Source organism: Pipistrellus hanaki, assembly GCF_964339955.1.
Source record: "Pipistrellus hanaki genome assembly, chromosome: 17".
NCBI classification, from domain to species: domain Eukaryota; kingdom Metazoa; phylum Chordata; class Mammalia; order Chiroptera; family Vespertilionidae; genus Pipistrellus; species Pipistrellus hanaki.
In genome coordinates, this window is record NC_140519.1 from 32,932,786 (window position 1) to 32,952,898 (window position 20,113).

Here is a 20,113-nt window from a genome sequence, read left to right on the forward strand (position 1 = left end):
TATTAGATCTGAAACAACCCTATTTCCAAATGATATTTTGGGATTTCAAGAAAGACACACATTTTGGAGGACGCTATTCAGCCCAGTACAAAAGCTATGAAATGACAGGGGTTCACACTAAAATGTGGGCAGCAAGAACGAGAAGACACTGGACAAATTTTGAACTTGTTTTTAACAGACTAGTAGACATTACAAAAAAAATGAAAAACAGAATTGTTGGAAGCTGTTTATGATTTAACTTTTTGTAATTCTTTCCCTTCAAGGGTCTAAAGAAAAACAGACACAAAGGGTATGGTTTTTAGATCCTTTATATTATAATCAGAATTATATAGTTAAGTGCTGAAAAGCAACTCAGGTTCTATTAAATCCCAATCTCTAGCACCCTAACCCAAAATTGCTCCTATTTCCTCACCATTTGAAGTTTTAGAGATGAGAGTTATCTTAGGTAAGACTATGTGCTTAGAGACTTTGTTCCGTATGTTATTTGGCAAATATTTGTTGGATAATAAGCATAGTGATAGGAGCTAATGACTTAACTATGAAAAAGTCTCATCCCTTATGTTACTTAAAGTCAAGATAGAGGCACAATGAAAAAGCAAGCCAATAGATGAACAATAATATATTTTGAAACAAGTCATGATTACATGTGCCATAAAACAGTTGTATGATTAGAAAGTAACAGTAAGGGGTAAGGGAAGGTAGGCAGTCAAGAGTTCAGAAGAAATGATTAACCCTGATAATCTAAAATTGGGATTTGAAACATGAATTCAGATTTGAAGTCAAAACAATCCATGAGCCCTAGCTGTTTTGGCTCAATGATAGAACATCAGCCCATGGACAGAAGGGTCCCAGATTTGATTCCAGTCAAAGGCACATGCCCAGGTTGCAGGCTTGATCCCTCTAGATCAATGATTCTCTTTCATCATTGATATTTCTGTCTCCTCCCTTCCTCTCTGAAATCAATAAAAATATATATTTTTAAAAGCATCAATGAAACCACATAGGTGCAGACTAAACATTTGTTTTAAAGGAAAGTTATTTAGAATTCAAAACTGTAAAATTAATAAAATAGAATTGCTTTTACTGAGGGAGAGGTAGCAGGGGAAGGACAGTATGCCTCCTTAGACCCTCCATGACTCCAAGGTAATTAGTTCCTTGGCTCCAGAGACAGTTGGTGAAAGTGCTAGTGATGCTCAGTGACAGGGAATGAAACAATTTAGCTCACAGCACCCAGGAGGTCTTGGGAAAATAACGTATCTCTGAGCATCATATTTCTCATTAATAACAATTTATAATCTCTGGTCTTTTAAACTCTACAAATGAGTGATCTAAGTCATTTAAGCATGTTCTATACATGCACTAGTCATGGATTCCTCAATGATAAAAATGTGCTTCTTTTATAATAAGAAAATAACATGATTATCGTGAAGATTAAAAATAACTTTATAGGCAAACAAAAGTTAAATAATTTACATGTGGGCATCTCCACACTTCTCTAACTTTTGAGTTGACCTCTATTCTACTTAAGACCCAATAAAATGCTCTTCTTGAAAGCCTAGTTTTAAAAAGATTTCTCTGTGTAAGGCTCTCTGTATCTCCTCCCCTTTCTCTTATCTCTTTGTTATTTCTAAGGTCTAAGTCCAGGAAAATGATTTTCAAAATTCCTAATGTTATTTTCAACTAAACTCTTTCTCAAAAATCTAGGCTAGACTTCTCTGCCCTGGGCTTCTTTCCCAGCAAGCCTTCTAGGGGGGACACTTCTGTGCAGAGCTGTGTTTGCCTTGCAAATGAGCTTCCCTGCACAGTGAGTGCTTTTTAAGGCACAGAAAGGAAGATGTTTGAAGAGACAGACAACGGTTAACAGCAGGATATTGAAAACAAATTTTCCTTGATTTGTCCTTCTTTGTCTACATTTTGAAATTTTCTTCTTTGTCTTAATAACATGGCAGTTTATTAGACTCCTAAGCACTTATAAATGGGTTTGTTATCTAATGATGGATTTGGTACTCAACTGCCTGTTTTCTCCTACATCTGAAATGCTCTTATGCCCATGGTTACCTTTCAGAATTGGAAATATTTTACTCTTTTAAAAAATATATCTATTTTTCCCTTTTTTATTTACATTTAAATTCTTTATTGTTTGAAGTATTACATATGCCTCCCTTTTCCCCAATTGATCTCTCCCTGGCCACTCCCACCCCCTAATACATGCCCTCACCCCACTACTGTCTGTGTCCATTGGTTATCTCATTCATCTCCTTTTATAGGAGTATCATTAACTGGCCTAACTGATGTACCTCAGTACTCTCATATATACTCTAATGAAGGTATGGCCTTTGAAGGTAAGAGACATACTAGCTCTGTACTAGTTTTTTGATCACAGATGATTCACTGTGTCTTTTAAGTCTTATTCTCCCATATCTGAGCACAGAGGTACATACTATATAACTCCTAAGTTTAAGTGATAAAATTAAACATATAAAACACATTTTATTCAAATGTTATAATAGTTTGAAATGCGTTCTTGAATGAACAAGAATACATTTTTTTTTTTAAAAAATACTCCTATGAAAACCAGTGAAAACCGGAGTTAATCAAGCAAATGATTATGATGTAGATATATTGAGCTAGTAGTCATGGTGATAGAGATATTTGGAGGAGTGGTTTTTAAATTATACCAAATAGGAATCTATCTAATCTGATAGGATGACCTGTTTAAGAGATACCAATAATTAGAAAGATGAAATGTAAAATAGGTGTATTTTGTAAACATGCTAATATAGAGGGCTCTGGGACCAGACTGTCTGGGTTCAAATTCCATCTCTACCACATCACAGCTGTGTGAGTTAGACCAAATTCCAAAGGCCACTTTAACAGTTTTCTTTTTTATAAAATAGGGATAATTATAGAAATAGTTATGTAAACGGAGCAATAAGATAAATAATGTATAAGGACTGATATAATTACTATATGTAAAGTGCTCATAATGTTTTTTGGAATAGAGGAAGCATGGATTACTTACTTGTTTGTAGTTATTACTGTGTGCCAGGCACTTCCGCTGGTGCTGGGGGCTCTCTGATGAGCCTTGGGAAAGAGAGCATCGAGCATATAAACAGGCATGAATATATAATTCCAAATAGTGACTACTCCAAGAAAAAAAAATAGGTGTTATGAAGCATATAACAAAAAGAAATAGAACAAGGGTAAAAATTAAGGATTTTAAATGTAAGCATCTTACTATGGGATAATATTTTGGCATCTAAATAATGATTTCTTTTTCCTCAATGTTATAGAATTTTTTAAAGTGAATAATTGAAACTTTATAAATCCTACCATTTATTGTCATTCTTATATAAAATCCTTGCATAATTTTCTTGCACATGTCAGTATATATATAGAGAGAGCTGCTCAGAGAAGGAATAAACATATTGTCTCTTTTCCTAGCCTATCAACTAAGAGTGTGCCAACCTCCACCACCCGTACCCAATGCTGAAATTTTGACAGAAGATGATGAGTTTGAAATAGGTAAAGTCTGTTATATTACTTTCAAAGAAAGTACACTGTTAACAGAGGTGTTTGCTTCAAAAGAAGCAAACAAAAAAGAATAGAAACAGCCTGTCTTAGAGGCTCTTTCCTCTATGGTGGGGATTGCTTAGCATTCTTAAGAATGGACAGCAGTGGAAAGAGGAAAGAAGTATTAAGCAAGAAGAAGGAATTCTATATTTCCAGGATGTACAATTAGAAAACTGGGAATTTGAATAATATAACTGTATAATGTTGACACAGTAAACTCTTATTATTACCCTATTTATTTTGGTTGAGAAGTATAAGAAAATATCATTGACCAATGTAAGTTAAATCTTAATATAAAAGCAATAACTATAGGTAATTTTACTTGCTTGATACAGTTTTAATGACTCCCTTTCCTGTACTGACCAGATTATTTCTTTACTACTACTTCTTATATCCAACTGGCAGGCACCAGTACAGTCTCACTCTTGCTTTCAGTTTTGATTGGTCAGTGCCTATGAAGTACTAGTCATTCAATATTTTGAATATCGGCCCTACTTACTGTTAATAGGATTTTTATACTGATTAAAAATTAACAAATGTTTGTATTGCTTTAGAAACATCTGTTAATTTTCACCTTGCTACTCATCTGAAGCCATCTCTGCCTGTTCTTTTACTAACAGGTGACATCATTAGGTATCAGTGTCTTCCAGGATTTTCTTTGGTGGGCAATGCAATTCTCACATGCAGATTAGGAGAACGACTCCAGATGGATGGAGCACCTCCAGTTTGTCAAGGTACCAATTGTTATGATTATTGATTCCTAAGTATCTATTTTATGTTTAACTGAAGACCAGGAATGATTTTAACTATTTAGTATTTAACAGGCAGTAATGTAAAAAGCTATACAACTCATTAATTCCTTTATTTCTCATATTTAATTTTAAACATTTTTTTCTTCTTCTAAGTTTTAATTTTTTTCTAGCTTATTTCAAAGTCAGTTCAACTTGTTTATTTATTTATTTTTTGCCAAGAGGTGGAAGATATAATAAATCACTTTAAATAAAGGCTCCGATGTGGATTGCCTTAACTTAATAGTAGTTTCTGATCTAACCACTACATTTGTAAAACTTGATTGAGCATCTGTTAAGTATGAAAAATGAAAAATAAATAAATAAATAAAAACACAAGTTATAGATAGTCCCGTCTATGAAGGCAATGTAGCATAAGGAATATGGGATATGGCAGGGACCTTAGAATCATTATATAATGTGTAACTATTTATGGGGCAGTGAAAGCTTGAAGGGAGCATTGCCCTGAGTCACGGTTCCCAAATTACAAGGCAGACTTACTCTGATATAACAGAGATGGCCCAAATGACAGATGTACATATAAAGACACAGAAGTGAAACACAGTAGGGGGTGGATTACAAAGAATTCCCTCTGCTGCAAGGCAGGACCATGACGGACCTTGAATGATGTGCTAGAGTGTAGTGCTCAGGAATCATGTATTGTTCATTGTGTGGCTTCTAGGATCCAGAGAAGTATCTACCACATAGTAACTAATGATAACTGTGTGCTTAATTCAAATAAAATTATAATTTAATTTAATTATCCTTTTCAGATTTTCTTGGATTATTTTCTTCATTGAGGTTCATTCGGAGGAATGGAAGCCTATTTCCTGGGCACATTACTGACTGTTATTATAAGCCTAAAACAAAACTTATGTTGATTATAGCAAATGTGCTATCAGTAAGAATTAATATTTGATTTTCTATGTCATTGGAGTTCTTACAAGAAGATGGAAGTATTTTCATAAGGGGCTTTAACAGTAGCAAAAAGAAAAAATTGGTTGGAGGTATATAAGCCAGTGCCAATGTGACCGATTCCATTGCTCTTAGGCAGTGGTTTTAGAATATCTTAAAGTTGGTAGAGTATTTTGAAGTCTATCATGTATATTCCTGATAGTTAGATGTTTATTCAACTTCCTTTTTTTCTATACAATTAATTTTGGTGGTATTTACAATAAATGATTTAGGACTCAGATTCAGAAGTTTAGACATGTGAATGGAGAAGATAGAATCTTAGTCATCTGGGGGGATGATGCATGGGAGAATTGCTTGGGGAAACACAGGAAGGGGTAAAAAAGCAATTATATACCAGGACATTTTTCTTGACCGTAATATACACACTGCATTGTGGACTCTTGGAGGGAAACACTTCTTTTTTTATATTTGGGTTCAAATTTAATAATTTTTAAGAAATAAAATAAACAATTTGAATAACCTAGATATTTCACAATCCCTCATCTTTTAGACTTCCAACATCTTATTTTTAAAATCCGAATTTCCTATAGATTACTAATTGCACCTTTTTTAACCTGTCTGCAGTGGAGAATACAAAAAAAGACAATATGTTTTCATCTCATAATAACATCAGATACTTGCTAACAATTAATAAATCCTTCCTCAGAATGAGTTCATCCTGAGTTACTATGTTAATTAATGGACCAGATTAGTAAACTAAATAGCTGACTATACATTTTAGTTTGTGTTTACAAGTTTGCTAAAAAGTCAGTTGTTTGGAATATTTTAAAAGTAATCTACATTGTTTTTAGTCTATTTTAAATTATTTTATTTTTTCCACTTTTTCTAAATGGAGATGCATCATCATTATTATTATTATTTTTAAATTCTTCTTGGGATCCACTTTAAGTTTCAATCTCACAGTTAAAATATGGAAAGCAATTGTAAATGTGATAAATTTAAAACAGTTTGATATAAATAAAATATAACGGAGGATTTCATTTGGTGGTTAAAAATGTGGGTTCCATCCAGTTGAGTCTGTGAGACTTTGTAGACTATAATTTCTGAGTCTCAGTTTCCTCAAATGAATAATATGGAGAAAAATTGAACACATTTCTTAAAGCTGTTTTGACAAATAAGTGAGATACTACACAAAAGTTGCTTAACAGTATCTAACATAGAGTCATAATCAAAAGTATATATTTACTTTTAATCTTGATGATTGTCTGGCTTCTTGGTATGTGTTGAATTGCATGAGAATGGGTTACTTTGTAGATTCTCAATGAATTATTATGGATCATATCAATGTTTTGAAAATAATATGGAATATTTACTCAGCTCAGAACATTGGGGCCAAACCCTTACATAGGACATGACACTTACTTTTCTTTAAAAAATGTTTTATTGATTTTTCACAGAGAGGAATGGAGAGAGATAGAGTGTTAGAAACAATGATGAGAGAGAAGCATCGATCAGCTGCCTCCTGCACACCCCCTACTGGAGATGTGCCCGCAACAAAGGTGCATGCCCTTGACTGGAATCAGACCCAAGACCTTTCAGTCTGGAGGCCAACGCTCTATCCACTGAGCCATCCTGGTTTCAGCGACACTTACTTTTCAGTAACCATAGCCTAGAAAGACAGTCCCCCAAATAAGTAATAGCCATAACATTGCTAATGCAGTAACAGAAGAATGCATTATAGTGGTTCTGAGAAGGAAATCTGCAATTCTGCTTGGGTTGATGGAGAAGTACAGAGATTGTTTCAAATAGGATACTTCTATCTGGATCTTGAAATGCACTAACATTTCAAATGCAGCCAACAAGAGAATGGCATTTGAAACAGAAACATGTAGGAATGTGCTGAGTTCAAAATATCTGATTGGAGGGGAGATTACACTAAGAAAGGAAGGAAGGGGAAAGGGCAAAGACAGACAAGAAAGACAGAGGGGAGAGGGCATAAGAAGATGGCAAAAGGCAAGGACTGAATACAAAGAAGCAGAAGGAAACAGATGCCTCATCTTTTCATTATTAATTTATTGTCCAGAAAAGTAAAGCATCTTCTATGTAATAAAAACCATAGAAATCAATACCATACATTTGAAAGGTCCTTCTTCCATGTTTTGAACTGCAAGCTTAATACAAATTGTTTTTTCTAACACATCATTCAAGGTATTGTCTCATTTCTAGTATTGAAGACGAGTAGAGTATCCACTATCTAAAGAGCAGTTTTCACAAAGGCCTACATACTAACTTTACTTAATGATCTCTTTCTTTGCCAGTGCTCTGTCCCGCCAATGAACTGCGGCTAGACTCCACGGGAGTCATATTGAGCCCTGGATATCCTGACAGTTACCCAAATCTTCAGATGTGTGCCTGGAGCATCTCCGTAGAAAAGGGATATAATATCAGCATGTTTGTAGAATTCTTCCAGACAGAAAAGGAATTTGATGTTCTTCAGGTGTATGATGGTAACCATGGTTAAATTTATTGGATATTCATAAATTCAGCCCAAATACTGTATTATGCACTCAGACCTTCAGTATAAGAACACTGCTTATATGATTTTATATTACATGTATATTTCAGAGTGTCATCAAATTTGCTTATATACCATATGAAAATTGTACTTAACTTGGTTATTGTTTTACAAATTGCAGATTATTTAGTATGAAATTAAAATGTGTAAAATAAACATTTTTATATTGTGTTTTAAATGATTGTCAATGAGATAAATCATTTGTGGAGCAATTTCAACATATTTAATATTGTTCTAAAGATATGAAATACTAAAAATTAATTGGAACATAGTTTTTCAGTTGCATCTAAATTGTTTTATTTTCTTTCCAAAGGACCAAATATTCAAAGTCCCGTGCTTATTTCCCTCAGTGGCGATTATTCATCTGCTTTTAATATAACAAGCAACAATCATGAAGTATTTCTTCAATGGTCAGCCGATCATGGCAATAACAAAAAAGGCTTCCGGATCAGATATATAGGTATGTGGTACATATACATATACATATAACTTCAGTACAGATCTCACCTTCCTCCCCAGTATGGTTGTGATTAAAGAGCACAGACACGGACAGTAATGAATTAAACATGAATTTAAATCATAGCTCCTTGATTCTTTTTTTTTAATTTTTATATTTTATTGATTTTTTTACAGAGAGGAAGGAAGAGGGATAGAGAGTTAGAAACATCGATGAGAGAGAAACATCTATCAGCTGCCTCCTACACACCCCCTACTGGGGATGTGCCCACAACCAAGGTAGATGCCCTTGACTGGAATTGAACCTGGGACCCCTCAGTCTGCAGGCTGACGTTCTATCCACTGAGCCAAACCGGTCTTGGCTGCTCCTTCATTCTTGAGCAATTTATATATCACCCCTTCTCAGTTTCCTCTTTACTATTTGGTCATATGACTTTTGGAAAGATTAAAGCACTTAGAATATTTATGTCTTATATAAATTAATTATAAATTAACTTATATTTATTGGATATTCATAAATTCAGCCCAAATACTGTATTATGCACTCAGACCTTCAGTATAAAAACACTGCTTATATGATTTTTTATTATATGTATTTTAGAGTGTCATCAAATTTGCTTGTTAATGCTTTTTCCTAATAGATTTCTTTCTTTTGAATTCTCACACAACATTAATAGTGTTGCTCAATTATGTATATCTGATCTATTTAAGAACTCCTTTAAATGATGTTTAAACAAAAGATAAAAATATTTGTTTTCATTATTAAGTATTGATTTGTGATACTTTCTAAATATATTAAATATTGGAAGAGGATGAGGAACACATTTCAAAAACTTTTTTAAAATATATTTTTCTAGCCATTACTACTTTTCATTCAGTAATATTTAGAAAGATATGGGCTAAAAATACTATCAACATGGAACAGTCTTTTCTCAATGTCTTTCTGTTTATAAGGCCTACTGACACTGAATCAATTATTTAGTTATCAAGTAAGTATACATAAATAGTTCTCCGCTATGTGAAGGTTGTATTCCTTTTTGTTGCCATCCTATTCATGTCAGATGCCATGAGTATATGCTCCATAAACTAATACTTCAGAATTAGTCAGTCATCTCTGTCTGTACAGTGTTAAGATATGTTTCCCTAAGTCATGGGTCATTATTAATTAGCTCAACTGAAAATTACTTTCATAAATATTTTATAAACAGTTGTCACACAACGGTTCTAGTCATAGACTTAAACAAGTTTTCAATTTCAGTTCTAAAAATATACTCTCAAATTTTACTCATTAAGATACATTTGCATAAGTACAAATGTACAATAAAACAATTTTGTCTATCCACTTTGATTATAAAACCACTTGATGATAGTTTTATTTTATTTATTAACAATTTGTCTTTTGCATGTTAGAAGTAACTTATTACTAGCATCATATTACTAATATATATAGGTTTTATCCCACAATAGATTTTTTAAAATGTTTATAGGCTTGCAAAGGAGAAATATTATAAAAATATATTATTCAGTCATAATATATGCATTAGTCCTTAAGATTTTTCATATTTGAATCTATATTTAGATCACATGAACATATAAATTTTTGTATTAATGGTGTGCCCAAAGATGGCATTTAAAATTGAGCACATTATATTCTTAAAGACCATAATAACTTAAAGAGAAACCATTCAAATCAAACAATTATAAGCATTAGATTATGTTCTATAATTTATAACAAATTTGGATATGTTGAATAACTACGTATTTTTCCTTTAGAAGTGATAGGCTATGACATAAATATTCTAAGTCTAATCTATTTTCTACCATTTATCCATAAAGTCTCATTTTTCTCAGATGAATATATTGAAGTTTCAAAGGGTAAGTGGATTCTGCCAGGCTGAATATTCTCAAAGTACATATATACGAAAAAGCCATTTGACATTATCTTGTGACATTTCAGACTTCCGGAGATGAAAAAAGTTTATTTTATTGGCTTTTTAAAAATCTCTATATGTAAGCACTTTTGACAGCATGGAAATTCTTTAATAAACTGAGAGAAAGGATTATGATATGTAGGGGATCTTTTTTAGACATCAAATGCATGATCTAACATGATAAAGGTGTCCGGAGATAACTTCAAAATGACATGTAAACAACATGCTCTAAAATATGCCTACCAAGGCTGTGACATTTAGGCCTTTCAAATGACAGGAAATATAGCTTCCAAATTCACTGAAATATTTGTAGGGCTTTTGAACCTCTAGGTTGTTAAGAAAATATGACATTGTAATTTAGAAGGCATCTTGGGTGACAATAAAAATTAAAAGAAGAGTCCAGAGATAGTTATGTCTCATAAAAGTTATGTCAGTAGATTGTCAAGAGGATAGCAAATAATCTGGCTGGGGTGACTCAGTGGTTCAGGGTCAACCCATGAACCAGGAGGTCACTGGTTCAATTCTCAATCAGGGCACATGCCTGGGTTGCGAGCTTGATCCCCATAAGAGTCATGTAGGAAGCAGCCAATCAGTAATTCTCTATCATTGATATTTCTATCTCTTTATCCCTCTCCCTTCATCTCTCTCTAAAATCAATAAAAGCAAATGTGTTTTTTGTTTTGTTTTTTTTTTTTAAAGAGGATAGGAAATAATATAATCATATGAAACCAAATTCACACCATGGCCTATTTTTATTTATTTGTTTGTTTGTTTGTTTTGTTTTTTTAATTAAATTATTATCTGTGTACATATCTTACCATTGCCCTAATTTTAAGTATACACATATAAATTTTTACAACTCTGGGTTGTAAAGAAGTTCTAGTTAACTAATTATACAGAGATACTTTTTTTTCTTTTGAAAAGCTTTCTACTGTAGTACACCAGAATCCCCACCTCATGGATACATCATCAGTCAGACAGGTGGGCAACTTAATAGTGTGGTCCGCTGGGCCTGTGATCGAGGATTCCGACTTGTTGGGAAAAGCAGTGCCGTGTGCAGGAAGTCTTCCTATGGGTACCATGCATGGGATGCGCCTGTCCCTGCTTGTCAAGGTAAAGTATTTTATTCAAGAAAAGATAGATTCTACCTAATAAAGAGGGAATATGCTAACTGACCTTCATGCTGTCACACAGATGGTGGTGCCCACAGCCAACAGGGAAGGAATATGCTAATTGACTGTCCCACCCTCAAAGATGGCAGTATCTACAGCCAATAAGGAGGGAATATGCTAATTGACTGCCCCACCCTCAAAGATAGCAGTGCCCAGGCTCCTCAGCCCTCCAACTTCCCAGGGCTGGCCCAAGGCACAGGCAAGTCTTGACTGTAGGCTGCCCAGCCATCCAGCGATGCCAATGCACAGGCAAACTCTAATGGTGGCTTTCCAGCTGCCCAGGGCTGACTGAGCCTCAGGTAACCAGGGCCAGCCAAGGCTTGTGCTGCTGGCAGTGGCAGCAGCAGAGGTGTGATGGGGGCGTCACCTCCCCCTGATCACTGGGTCACCTCCTGCCCCTGAGGGCTTAACCAGAAGCTCTGAGGGGGGCTCACAGCTGGTGAGTACAGAGGTGGTGGTGGAGACCTCTCTCACCTCTGCGGCAGTGCTAAGGATGTCTTACTGACAACTTAGGCCATCCCCCAAGGGCTCCTGCGAAAAGGCACAGGCTGGGCTGAGGGCCCTCCTGAATACCCGAATCTCAAGCACCGGGCCTCTAGTACATAATAACCTCTAAATCATATAGAATATGAATAAACATTGAAACATATTTTAATAAACATCTAATAAGTTATTTTTCTGTTTCTATGATTTTGTATCTATGTATCTATTCTAGCAATTTCCTGTGGGATTCCTAAAGCTCCAACAAATGGAGGAATACTCACAACAGACTACTTGGTAGGAACCCGAGTTACCTATTTTTGTCATGATGGATACAGATTGTCATCTAAGGAACTCACCACTGCCGTATGTCAATCAGATGGAACTTGGAGCAATCACAACAAGACCCCTCGCTGTGTTGGTATGTGTGCTAGTGAATATCATTATTTGTGTTTCTGTTGGCATCTTACATGATTTGAAATTATATGTATTGTTTAAGTTTTAGAACTAATTAAATCCCCGAAATCTTGAAGTATGATATCTAAGAGGAAAAGGTAATTTGGCTATATCTTACATAACAAAGTTTCATTTAATTTGAAAAAAGTCGTCCATCAATCAACTGGTGTTTTAATGCACAAGGAAAAAATGTTTGTAGGCTTTCGTTAATAAAATTATATCTCAGTACATTCAGCCTTGATTTTTAGAAGGATAAATAAATCTTCTGAGATGATTCATAATTTTTTACTTTGTTAATATTCTTTAGATTACTTATATTTAGAATAGTTTACATTGCTGCCATTACTACCTTAAAAGGTAAATGAATATGGTAATATAATATACTTCTAGTAAATGGTAATATAATATACTTCTAGTAAAATATTTGGTAGCAAAAGGATTAGAGAATGCTTGGGTTAAATAATCTCTTTAATTTGTCTCTGTATTTTGATTTCTTTCATTTAATATAAAATTAGCTGTGATTTTATTAAAATGAGGGTTTGTTTTTTTTAAATCAGCATGTCTAACAGTGCTTCTACTTATATTGAGCAAGTTTTGAATTAGCCAAAGTTTATATCACAACTCTTGCATAAAAAGACCATACTCGTAAAATTTTTTTTTCTCAAAACATAATCCCTTCAAAACTTGTGAAGAAATAAGAGAATAGGTTGTTTCCCTAGCTTGCCTCTCATGACTAATGCTGCAATGAACACAGACTGTAGAATCTCTTCTGAGCAGATCCTGACTCAGTTCCTTTGAATATACATCAAAAAAGGGGATTGCTCAATCATATGGCACTTCTACTTTTAATTTTTTTTAGGAACCTCTTTACTAGCTGTGTGTATGTAGTTCGTAATGGTGTTCCAGGTTAACTTCTCACCAACATATATAAGGATTCCATTATTCCACATTCTGTCAACTATACTTCCATAAAGCCGCACAGACACTTTGAAGTGTGAAATAACAGGATATATTCAACTTCAAGCTCTGCCACCGAACTGTGGAGTGGAAAAGATTACATGGGAAAGAGATAGAAAGCAAACGTTAAAGGACATTGTATGGCACCATAGTGAGTGGATGAAGGCAGTGGCGATATAAATGATGGGATAGACATGAGGTATGGTTAAGAGTTAGAATCAATGTGACTGACTGGTTCACATTTATGTTCTTATGTTCTTGGTTTTTATACAGTTGTCACATGTCCAAGCATCAACTCCTTTACCTTGGAACATGGAAGATGGCGAATTGTGAATGGCTCCCACTATGAATACAAAACCAAGGTAGTTTTCAGCTGCGACCCTGGTTATCACGGACTAGGTCCTGCTTCTATTGAATGCCTTCCTAATGGTACCTGGAGTTGGAGAAATGAAAGACCATATTGCCAAAGTAAGTATGCACTCTGCTCAACTCATTTCATCAGCTATCTGTGGTGATTGATAGTCACTGATCACTTCCTTTGCCAAATACACTAGAGCAATGACATAATATAATTCTTAAGAGGTCATTTATTCTCATTACATTTAAAAATGTCTGCATGAATTCTTGGTCTATCACTTGCTACAACAACTAGAAAATACTTATTGCATACGAACAATTTACCAGGCGCTGCTTTTAGTCCCTTACATGTATTATTTTATTCCTTAGTTCCCCTACTATAAATTGGTTGATATTGTATCCATTTTCTCAAAAAGGAACCTATGCCCCAGATTTTATCATTTTGCACTACTCACAGAACCTATTAATAGTGAAGAAATAGCACTCAACCCAAGCTGTCTGACTATAACCCTATCTTTTATTCATTATCTATATAATAAAAGTCTAAGTGGCCCTTACTTTTATAAGATAGTCATATTAATGGATTAAAATCCACAAAATATCTAAATTGTAGTTGATATTCTAATAATATGACATCTGTATTTGTAAATTCTTACCTCATTCCTTAGGGTTTTCTTCCAGGATCTTTCCCTGCCTTCATTCTCATTTTTAAAAACAGAATTTCATTAAAAAGTCACATAGCATAGAGATATTGCAAAGAGTAGGAAAAATGATCTATAGCAGGAACATTCAACTTTCAATAGATGTTTGGTTTCTTTGTGCTCAGTCCTCCATTATGTAGAAGGTTTAATTGATTAATATGATCAGGTTCCTGCCCACAGCTACGAATGGTGGGAGTCAAGGACTCTTAACAAGTGCCACTCATTGAGAAAATAGAAAAAATAATAAGTCTCCTGGTCCATTATTTACTCATCATTTAAATTAAAAAAATACATGAATATTATTAATGTTAATAAATAATATAATTACCTCTAAGAATTATTTGGAGATTAGTTCAAAACCATCAATACATTATTAGTTTTATATGCAACTATTTAAAGTTTGCAAATTTTCTATTTGTCTGTCTCTTGGCTATCTAAAGCATGGAGCTGAAGCCAGAATGAAGTATATAGGCTGGTGGTGAAGTACTGAATTTGGAGTAAGACTGCTGGACTTACATTTTGATTTAGCTATTAACAGGCTGTGTGACCTTATGACTTAATTTCTATGTGTTCATATCATATCCTAATTATACAATTTAGTCAATGGCTGAATCTACCTCAGAGTTGTTCTGAGAATTACATAAATGAAAAGATTCATAATATTTTCTGGTACAAAATAAGGACTCAATAAACATAATCCATTATTCTTTTCTAGAAAGAGACCTCATTTGTAATCTTTAAGTATGACAGAGTCATAAGAGCTGGGTTCTGAATGACCTAGCAAGTGAGCTAATCTCTCTTTTTCCATTTAAAAACCCACAAACACAATGTGAAATATATCTAATGGTTCTTGTGAGAACCAAATGCTTCACATATAAAGCATTCTTTATAAACTACAGGGCCCTCAACAAAAGTAACTATAATGACTATTTCAGCATTGTTTTGATGATGAAGAAACTTTGGCTCAGGTAAGTCACAGGGATTGCCCTGTGTCACTGGATAAGTCACAGAAAGATCTGATGATTTTTCTACCCCTCTAAAACCAGGTTGGCTGAGTAAAAGGTGTAAATAAAACAGCCTCATCACTTGTCACTGTAGCTTATAACCCTTTATGGGAAGTTATGCCATCTATTTTCTCTACATTTGCACATCCATTCAAACACGGTTTGTAGACGTCAAATTCCTTGTAAATATGTAAAATTATAGGAAATGCAAAATGCTAAAAGCATGTTCTTTTTTTTTTTTTTTTTTTTTTTTACAAGTGTTCATTAACTATGCATTGAAGAGTTTTCCATGTTTATTGTTTTGTAGTTATTTCCTGCGGAGAACTACCTACACCTCCAAATGGGAATAAGATTGGAACTCAAACCTCATATGGCTCCACAGCCATCTTCACCTGTGATGCGGGGTTCATTCTTGTGGGCTCAGCTGTACGGGAATGCCTTTCCTCAGGCCTTTGGAGTGGATCTGAGACCAGATGCCTAGGTACAGCATTTTAAATCCTTTTAACCAGACATTTTCCCCCCTCTGGAAAAGGGGAAACTTTCATTCACTCAGTATAGGGATTCTAAAAATCTAGAAAATATTCAACTTGAAAAAGGTCTCATGGTAGAAAAGCTACTAAACAGTTAACTCAAAAAGTTAATCCACTAGTATGGCAAAAGAGACTCATTTCATTAAGGAGAGACACATTATATTCTAGGCATGGTAGAAATAAAAAGGAGAAAGCTAATTTCTGAAATACTCAGCTGCATTAATCGTGGTAGCAATTAATTCATTCTAATCTAAACCATAGTTTCACTCACGTATTTGCTTAATATAATTACTAACGAAGAAAAATAATTTCCACATTTAAGTATCTTTCTCCCTTTTAATTTTTATAAATTTCAACATGTGTAATATTACTTTCTATCAAAACTTTAAAATATTTATTTCTTCAAACCTAATTTTAGGACAAATAGGATTTCTCCCCCTTAAGATTCTTTCAATTTATTATTAAAAAAACAAAAAAAACAAAAAAAACAAAAAGCCTATGTAGTAAAAGAAACTGAATTAGCCCTGGCCAGGTAGCTTAGTTGGTTGGAGTGTCGTCCAGTACAACAAAAGGTTGTGGGTTGGATTCCCAGTCAGGGCATATATCCATGTTGTGGGTTAGATCCCCCATTGGGCTGTGGAGGCAAGGAGGCAGCTGATCAACATCAATGTTCCACTCTCTCTCTGTCTCTCCCCTTCCCTTCCCCTTTCTCTAAGAAACAATAGAAAAATGTCCTTGGTGAAGATTAACAAAATAAATGAATAAATAAATAAATAAAATGCACACTGTTTTTGCTAATAAGCTTGAAATATTCATGATAATACGATGACAACTTGAAATTGCAAATGTTTGGTTAGAGGTTTAGTAAAATTCCTTCCCCTGACGTATTTGTTAAAACACAGCAATAACAGTTCCTTTATAAGAGTACATACATTTAATGTGCTATATGAATACTATGTAAAAAGAAAATAGTAAATAAATTATATCTCTTTGTATTAATATAGGGTTAAATAATCAAATAAAATATTTTCTAATAATTCCTAAACTGTATTTGGATATGTTGATTTCAAGTACCCATTATTTAGTTGACTTATACATTTGAAAATCATATAAAAACTAAAATTAAAATATTATATATTTATATCTCTATGCTCTTATGAGCTCTTATTGTATATTATTTATTGACTATTGCCTATCGAGCAGGGTAGAGAACCTTTTTTTCTGCCAAGAGCCATTTGGATTTTTATAACATCTTTCACAGCCCTACAAAATTATCAGCTTAAAAGTTAGCCTTCTATATTTGGTCAAACATTTAATTAACTCACCACTAATGCAATGACAAGGCCAGACCAAATGATTTTTTTGGCTTTATATGCTCTCCTAATCCCCAGCTATAGAGGGTGGTTTTATTCATCTATTTAGAATCCGGATGCTGTTCTCTGAAGAGACAGGGAATAAAAGGGATATTTATGAGAAAACATTGTCTCCGTCTGTGAAGACAGCATCACCATCCATTGCAGAGGACATAGTGTTGGCATTTAAAAGGCTGCTGGTGGGAGGAAAGTGCAGCTGCCAAACAAGCAAATCCTAGCATCTTATGCTTACAGTGACCTGGCAGATTCATGTAGTCCAGTCATTCTCCTCAGGTTTGAAAACAACGTGTCCTTAAAGCCCCAGACACATCGGGGCTTGGAATGACACTAAAATATGCTCATAATTCTTTATCTAAATATAATGCATTTATTTCCAGTCCCCCAGCATTTTATTATGCATTTTTCAATTGAAAGACTTAACTTTGAACCCTCATATGCCCACCCTCTAGTTTAGATTCTACAAGTAGCATTTTGTTGTATTTGCTTATTACCTATCTATTATCCTTTCAAGCCTCTATCAATCCATTAATTCATTTTATTTTTGATGGATGTTGAAGTAAATTGCAGAAATTGGTACACTTCATTGTGAAACATTTCAGCATGCGTGTCATTAGCCAGAGTTCAATAATCCCTAAACATTCTCTTTTCTTTCCTTTTTATTATGATAAATTGTATATATGATAAAATGCACATATAAGTACACTTTAGGTGAGTTTTGACAAGTATGGACTCCTGTGTAACTCAAATCACAGTATGGTTAGAGAGCATTACCCTTACCTCAGGAAGGTTCCCATGGCCCTTCACAGTCAGCAGCTCCTCTCCCCAACCCTGAGACAATAACTATTCTGATTTTTTTTCATGTCTGTTAGTTCTTCCTGTTCTAGAAATTCATTTGAATGGATTCCTAAAATATGTACCCTTTTTGTGTAAGGCTTCTTTCATCAATGCTGACATGTGTATCAGTACCTTTTCTCTTATCACTGAGTAGAATTCCATTGTATGAATCTGCAATAATTATCCATCCCTCTGTTGATGGGCACCTGGGTTCTGGTCAGTTTGGGACTATTATTAACAAAGCTTCTATAGTCATGTCATACTGATTAAAGTTGCTATGGATATTTGTATAAATCTCTTATTATCGGTATATGCAATTATTTTTATTTTTTATTTTTTGGATATTCAGATGTAAAATTCCTGGTAGAGTTCTGGTGGTCTCACAATTTCTCCAGCAGGTGGTAGAGTCAGTTTTTTAACGTTATTTATTCTGCTGGGTGCATAAAGCTGTTTTACAATATTTTAATTTGTATTATGTTGATAAGTACCAATGTAGTACAGTTTCTTAGGCTTATTGGCCATTTGTAAATTTTCTTTTTTGAAATGGTAAAGTATCTTTTATATTGAATTGCCTTTTATTATGAACTGTAGGAGTTCTCTGCATATTCTGGTTGCAAGGTCTTCATCATTATGTGTTTCCTGAATATTTCCTCCCAGTCTGTGACTTGTGTATTCATTTCATAATGATATATTTTGATATGCACAAGTTTTAAATTCAGATAAAGTTTATCTTACCTTTTTTTTTGGTTGTTGCTTTCTGTATCTTGTCTAGAAAACCTTTGCTTAATCATAAGTCACTACGATTTTCTTTCATGTTTTCCTCTAGAAATTTTAGTTGGTCTTTTATACCTATGATCTATTTTTAAGTTATTGTTGTTTAGGTGTTTGTGTGTGGGGGAAGGAGAAGTTTTAAGAATATAAATATTTTTAATAGATAAAGAACTATTCAAATGTTTTATTTTACTTTGTGTTCACTTTGCTATGATATCATTTTCAAAGCATTTTACTTCTGAACTGTTAAACCAAACTCTTTTTTATATTTTCTTATTATTTTATTTTTGGTAAACTTATAGTGGTAACACTTCATTCATTTCTGTTTTGGTAATTTTGTTATCTCTAATTTTGTGCTCATGAGATTAGCCAGGGGTTTTACAACTTTGTTGCTGTTTTTAAAAAAATAATTTTTAGTTTAGATGACATTCTCTATAGTTTTTCTGTCTTATTATTTTTGTGATTTCCTTCACTGACTTTAATGTAATTTTAAATCTAAATACTTTAGTTTTATTTTCTTCTCTTTTTTATTTTACTCCTCTTTTCCCTCTTATTAAGGTAGAATCTTAGATCATTGATTATATATCTTCCTTTCTAATAAAAGAACTTAATCATATAAATTCGCCCACTGAGCACTGCTTAATCTGTATTTCTCAAATTTTGATGTTTCATTTTAATTTTTAGATTGAAATTCTAATTTCTTATAGATCCAAGTGTTACTAGAATTTTTTTTTAATTCCCTAATACATGGCATTTTACTGAGTATCTTATGTCATATAGTCATATTTGCATTATATATGTAATGCTTCTAAGTAAACTTTAAAAGTTTAGTAACATTGCATATGTATATACATACACAAATAAAACGTAGATGACAGTATTAACAATATTACTTTTTGACCATTTCAGCGGGTCACTGTGGAATTCCAGAACTCATTGTGAATGGTCAAGTCATTGGAGAAAACTATGGATACAGAGACACAGTTGTTTATCAATGTAATCCTGGTTTTCGGTTGATTGGTTCTTCAGTGAGAATCTGTCAGCAGGATCACAATTGGTCTGGCCAGCTCCCGTCCTGTGTGCGTAAGTAAGCATGGCAGAAGTATTCAGAGACCTCTGTTCTCATGCGTTAACCAGTAATTTTTTTTCTTAGTTAAGTTATATAAGTATACACACACACACACACACACACACACACACACACACACACACAAGCACACACACACTCGTGTATGTATAT

General features: G+C 33.8%; 1 protein-coding gene across 2 annotated transcripts in view; it reads left to right on the plus strand.

The window, feature by feature from the left end:
• Window positions 1-20,113, plus strand: part of CSMD3 (CUB and Sushi multiple domains 3) — a 771,720-nt gene that overhangs the window by 700,637 nt on the left and 50,970 nt on the right. For both annotated transcript variants that reach the window (XM_084864313.1, XM_084864314.1), the window contains 9 exons: window positions 3,445-3,525; window positions 4,194-4,307; window positions 7,595-7,783; window positions 8,165-8,311; window positions 11,163-11,351; window positions 12,126-12,311; window positions 13,577-13,771; window positions 15,673-15,846; window positions 19,783-19,956. In XM_084864313.1, the coding sequence (XP_084720439.1) occupies window positions 3,445-3,525; window positions 4,194-4,307; window positions 7,595-7,783; window positions 8,165-8,311; window positions 11,163-11,351; window positions 12,126-12,311; window positions 13,577-13,771; window positions 15,673-15,846; window positions 19,783-19,956 (1,449 nt within the window). The remainder of the gene's footprint in view (window positions 1-3,444; window positions 3,526-4,193; window positions 4,308-7,594; window positions 7,784-8,164; window positions 8,312-11,162; window positions 11,352-12,125; window positions 12,312-13,576; window positions 13,772-15,672; window positions 15,847-19,782; window positions 19,957-20,113) is intronic.